Genomic DNA, 6,000 nt, shown 5'->3' with positions numbered 1-6,000 from the left:
GATAGATAACATGAGGGATTTCTTTGGCCCAAATCGATTAAAAGCGTTTTGAATCAGTATCTTCATGTTTTAGAGCCGAACTCAGGCTTCAAAAATTAAAAATTAGCGATCTGTAAGAAAACGATTTCCAGATTGTACGCACTTGTGCGAGTGATTTGCGATCTCACATTTTCTAATCGCTAATTAGTCACTTACACGAATGGCGCACTCGACTTTTATCGAATTTAACGCCTTTAAATGGTAATTTGCTTACTTCAAAGTTTCTTAAGGGTATACAACATATTAAACCCGTGTAACAAAAGGTTAAGTTAGATTCTGACCCCTATTTCGTTTAACAATATTGCATACAGCGCCTTTCCCCCCCTGGTGGTGAGGTTTCGAATTTTATTTTTTTTTCAAGGAAAATAAATTCCTATGACCTCCTTTACACGATTACAAACATGCATAAATTTTTCGCTTTTATGGAAAAATAAAGAATCGAAGTAAATATAGTTAGGATAATGGACCAAAACTGAAAAAAACTTCCCCTCCCTCCGAAAATCAAATATTGAAACTTTGACTTTGAAAATCATGTAGGTTGCCAATCGGGAGTAACATGAAAGATACGACGCCAGTAATTAAATTGCTGTTAAAGTTTCTAAACTTAGATGGTCGTTCCTTAATTAAATAGCCCATCAGCGGCCGAGCGGTAAAGACGCTTAACACTGGTAGTTCAGTCTGAGGTTCGAAACCCACGAACGGGCTGGATGCATGGGCGTTTTCATGGTTTCCCCATGTGTATTGTGTATACGAGCCAGTTTCCCTTAGAACAGCGGTTCAACCGCTGTTCCGCTGCACACCAGTGTGCCGCCGGGTCTGGGTGTCACGGTGCTGTTCGCCCGCTATAACTCCTCCCGTCACTCCCCCCGCAAGTGTCATAGGTGGTCACGGCGCTGTGCAGTTCTATAACTCCTCCCCCTGCCAATCTTGACAAGTGTCCGCCGTGTCCCCGCCCCCATGAGACGCAGGCAGATGCCTCACACAGTGTCAGAGAGACAATGGCTGCTGTGAGGAGAGAGACACTGATACTGCAGTGATGGACAAGTTTTTGAAAAGGAAAGAACTGGATTCTGAACAAAATCTGGAGCCAGATGAGAGCCCGAGTATGAGTGGGGGACAAAAGAAAGCAAAGATGGTTAAATTCTCTGGCGCAAGGCAATATAGCGAAAGCTATATTTCAGTTGGATTTACTTTCACTGGAGATGAACACAAACCAACTCCACTGTGCGTGGTGTGTGGTGAAAAGCTAGCTAACAGTGCTATGGTCCCAAGCAAACTTAAACGCCATCTCCAAACAAAACACCCTTTGCTTCAAAACAAGAATGTGGACTATTTTGTTCGCCTGCGTGACAACATGGAGAAACAGGCAACTTTTATGAGAAAAACAACAAAATGAAAGAGCTCTTAAAGCTAGCTATCAACTTGCTGAACTTATAGCCAAGACAAAAAAGTCGCACACTGTGGCAGAGACATTAATACTTCCTGCCTGCAAAGCTATTGTAGAGGAGATGCTCGGACCTGAAGCAGCAAAGGAAATAGCCAAAGTCCCTCTCTCAAACAACACAATTTACCGACGTATTAATGATATGTCTGCAGACATCGAAAGTGTGGTTTTGGAAAAGATCCGTATCAGTGAGAAATTTGCATTGCAACTTGATGAGTCTACTGATATCAGTGGACATGCTCAACTCTTAGCTAATGTGCGTTTTGTTGATGGTGATGCAATTAGAGAAAACTTCTTTTTTTTTTTGCAAGGTATTGCCAGAAAAAACAACAGGAGAAGAAATTTTTCGGGTCACATCAGAATACCTTGAACAAGGAGGACTTAAGTGGGAAAACTGCACAAGTGTCTGCACCAATGGAGCTGCAGCCATAGTCGGGCGCACCAAAGGCTTTGTAAGCAGAGTGAAGGAAAGAAATCCAGATGTGATTATTACGCATTGTTTTTTACACCGCGAGGCCCTCGTAGCCAAGACTTTACCATCAGCCTTAGTTCATGTGTTGGATGATGTTGTGCGCATGGTAAACATTGTAAAGTCACGACCCATGAAAAGTCGCATATTTGCAGCTTTGTGTGAGGAGATGGGAGCAAAGCATAAAACCTTGCTGTTTCATACGGAGGTCCTGTGGTTGTCGCGTGGCAAGGTCTTGGTTCGTGTGTATGAGCTGCGGGAGGAACTTAAAGTGTTTCTGACAAATGAGGGGTCAGATTACGCAAAGCAGCTTGCAAGTGATGAGTGGTGTGCAAGGCTGGCATACCTGGCAGATATATTTCATCATCTGAATGAATTGAACACCCGAATGCAAGGCCGAAATGAAAACCTGCTTACAAGTACAGATAAAATAAATGGATTCCGTTCAAAGGTGCAACTCTGGCATCAACACGTGGAAAGTGGCAATCTTGAAATGTTCACACTCACCATGCAATGGCAAGGTGTTCACACTGCTGCACTGTGTGAGATAATAGTTAAGCATTTAAAAACTCTTGAGGAGAAGTTGTCATTTTATTTCTCTTCAGTCTCCACTGAATGGCTTGACTGGGTTAGGGACCCTTATAGCTCAGCATCAGTTGTTGGAAAGGAAATGACTTTACAGGAGCAGGAGGAACTAATTGAACTGAGACAAAATCGTGGTTGCAAGCTAAGATTTGCTGATCTACCTTTGGACAGTTTTTGGTTGGATACTGCCAAGGAGTTCCCCCTTCTGGCAAACAAAGCTATTTTGACATTGCTCCCTTTTTCCACTACATATCTGTGTGAGATTAGCTTTTCATGCATGATTGCTATGAAAACCAAATACAGAGAGAGACTGAGAACTGTTGACGAAGAGCTACGTGTGTGTCTTTCTTCGATTCCAGCCAGAATATCAGCTTTGTGTTCAGCCAAACAGGCCCAGGTTTCGCACTGAAAGTATTTTATAACTTTTCACTATTCTGTTTACTTAATATTTCATAATAAAGTAATTATAAAATACTTTCTTTGTGCTTATTTGATTCCTATTCAAGAGAATTACTTTATTGTCAATATAGGCACAGAGTTAATTTTTTAACATTTTCTAATGGTGGTGTGCCTCGTGATTTTTTTCCCCACAACAAGTGTGCCTTGGCCAAAAAAGGTTGGGAAACGCTGCCTTAGAAAGTCCTCCACGAACGCATCCCTCCCTTTAGGCAGATAGCCTTTGTTTGCTTTGCCATAATTAAATAATCCAATCCACTCCTTAATTAAATATAATAGATTTGTAACTTCTACTAGAGCTGACGGTAAGAACTGAAGTGTAAATAAATAATTTCATATGCAATCTTGATTAACATAAAATTTAAAATATTTGCATTCAGACAGAAAGTTTTTTGAAATATTTGCAATTACTTTATAAGAAGGATTTATTAATAACCGTAATAATTACACTTATTATATTAATGATGATTAGGATTCAGTTCTTGACAATTACATTCTAAATTAGAATTTTAAGGATATAATGAAAATACGCTATGCACAAAAATACATTTTAGGATTACAAATGAGTTGATTTTTTATGTTTTAAAACTTCTTAAATTCATTTAATAAACATCCTATCCTCGTTGTTAATTGAACCCAGAATGTTGGGTGTCGTTTATATAATTATTCTTACTTGTCGACAGAACCTGCTGACTTATCCAGCCATTAAGTAGCTGCAGATCATTTCTACATAACCATTGAACTTCTATTAATTCAGCCTCTAGGGGGTTGTATGTTTATATCATAATTTGAATTTTATAAAAATGATTATTCTAAATCTTATGTTTCTATAAAAATATACAGTGCTTTAAAAATATGGATGATAGTATCAGCTGCTCTTTCAGCCACTTCATAAGCAACAGTTTGTTTAGAAATAAATTATGCAGTTAATGTCATAAAATTCAAATAAGCAGATGATAAAACACCGAAGGTAAAAATTTACTCTTATTTTTTTTTTTTTTTTTTTAAAAAGGAAGAAAGACAGAAATTAAAAAAATACTTAAAAATGTGAATATCATCATCTATAATTTAAAAAAAATAGCTTTTCATATAGTATTAATAAATACTTATTACGCATCACTGAGGGAAAAAATTTCATGTAATCAATTCTCCGTAAAATTTTACTTGAAATTTAAGGTTAAAAATAGCTGTGGCAATTCACTGTAACAAAAATCTATAAACCACATTTGGCATTATTATTACTCATAAAAAAGTCTAATTTTTTGCAGGTATGCTTAGAAGTACACCTACTTTAAGATGATGGTAAAAATTTTATAGGTTATAATTCAAAAAAATTTTTTTTGAAAAATTCACAAAAATTATTTAAAAATGGAAATTTAAAAAATAAAACACAAAAAAAAAAATGGGTAAATTTTATTTGGAATGAACCTAAATATTGAAATGTGAAAGGAAAAATAATAAGTTTAATAAAAAAAAAAGAGATATTAATAAATATTTACCAAATTCAATTAACATTGAGGAGCTAAAATTTTGGGAGCTAATATTTTAAAAACCACTTGTAAGATTTTTACAAAACTTGGTATTCTGGCATAATTTGAGTCGTAGAATCGAAATATGGAAAAATATTGATATACTATTTCAGAAAAAGTCTGATTTTGTGTCAAAATACCTATGTTAGAATAGTGCTATATATAAATCTAATATATATCCTAAGTCGCGCTTTTGAGACATGAAAAACGCAGTTTGAATTTTGTCAATCGGTCCAGTAGAACAGGAGATATAGCACTGTCCCATTTTTTTTACAGGGTTCGTAGCCACATTTCAGTTTAAAAAATAAGCACCTATAAGCATATTTTAAGGAAAAAATAAGCACCTGTCTAATTACATTATACACAACTGCATAACCTTAAAAGAAAAATTAGACTTGTATTTTAAAATATGAGCAATGCAATATTTATTAAGAAAATGAGCATTACCTCAACCATGGAAAACAACTTTTTTTTTTAAATTTTAAATAACAGTTCAATTTACAGAATTAGTTTACAATGAGAGGGAAAAAAAACTATGCAGAACTAAACTATATTACAAGATTTAATGATGAAATTTTAGTTCAAAATATATACAATAAATAATAATAAGTTATATTAATTGTATTCGTTTGGCACCTAATAATAAATACAATTTATTTTTCCACTCATATTAATATTTAAATAATTTAACTTAAATCAAAATTCTGAACATTTTCTAAATTTTTATTGCATAGCAGTTTTTCCTTAACATTTATTCCAAGCAAAATAATTTAAATAAAAAAAGAGGCACATTTCTGAAATCAGAAGACGGGAAATTGCTTCATGCAGTCTCCTTTAACAGTAAAAGCTTAACTAACTCGCATACTCGGAAATTGCCGAATATTCCGGATAGTAACTGGAAAAAGAGGAGTGGGGGAGATTGTAGCCTTCTTTAGATTTCTCGGCTAAATAGATGATTTTGACATTTCGATATGTGCATCATATAAAAATAGACCAACGGAACTGAGAAATAATCTGCTTAGAAAGCACAGTAAATCTCTTTTAAGTGTTCATAAACAAATCTCAGACTGAACATCAAAATTAATTATCTCTGCAAAATACCACAGACGTTATTGCGTGCGGCATAATTCTTCCACATGTGATATTACGCAATCGGAATGAACAGCTGCCGGTATTCGGAGAATAAAGAACTAAATAAAGGAAAAGAAAGAGACTTACTAATGTGGGGTGTTTCTGATTCTAATTTTCAACAGACTGCGTTAAATTTCCGGAATAGAATCAATCTTTGCTTAGGTTGGGTAAACCGCAAAAACTTTTAGTCCTAATCGATCTAGATTGGACAATGACAAAAGGGGAAAAAAAAAAAAAAAAAAAAAAATGACTATTTGATTACTTTCCTTTTATTTAAGCCATTCCAAATATTATTCCCTAGAAAGCTAATCTGTGCAAAAACACACCCATTTTTGAAAGTTTATCTA

At 35.0% G+C, this 6,000-nt stretch overlaps 1 protein-coding gene across 1 annotated transcript; it reads left to right on the top strand.

The window, feature by feature from the left end:
* The first annotated feature begins 1,547 nt into the window (after nt 1–1,547).
* On the top strand, nt 1,548–2,946 carry LOC146995433 (zinc finger BED domain-containing protein 5-like). Its single transcript, XM_085823113.1, has 3 exons — nt 1,548–1,739; nt 1,795–2,494; nt 2,558–2,946. The coding sequence occupies exons 1-3, from the start codon at nt 1,548–1,550 to the stop codon at nt 2,944–2,946; spliced, it is 1,281 nt and encodes a 426-aa protein (XP_085679239.1).
* Nucleotides 2,947–6,000: the final 3,054 nt, after the last annotated feature.

The sequence above is a fragment of the Stegodyphus dumicola genome, chromosome 9 (genome assembly GCF_044657685.1).
Source record: "Stegodyphus dumicola isolate Sdum_Otavi_A_Nest chromosome 9, ASM4465768v1".
NCBI classification, from domain to species: Eukaryota; Metazoa; Arthropoda; class Arachnida; order Araneae; family Eresidae; genus Stegodyphus; species Stegodyphus dumicola.
The sequence above is the reverse complement of the archived record's forward strand: the minus strand, read 5'-3'. Positions and strand labels throughout refer to the sequence as shown.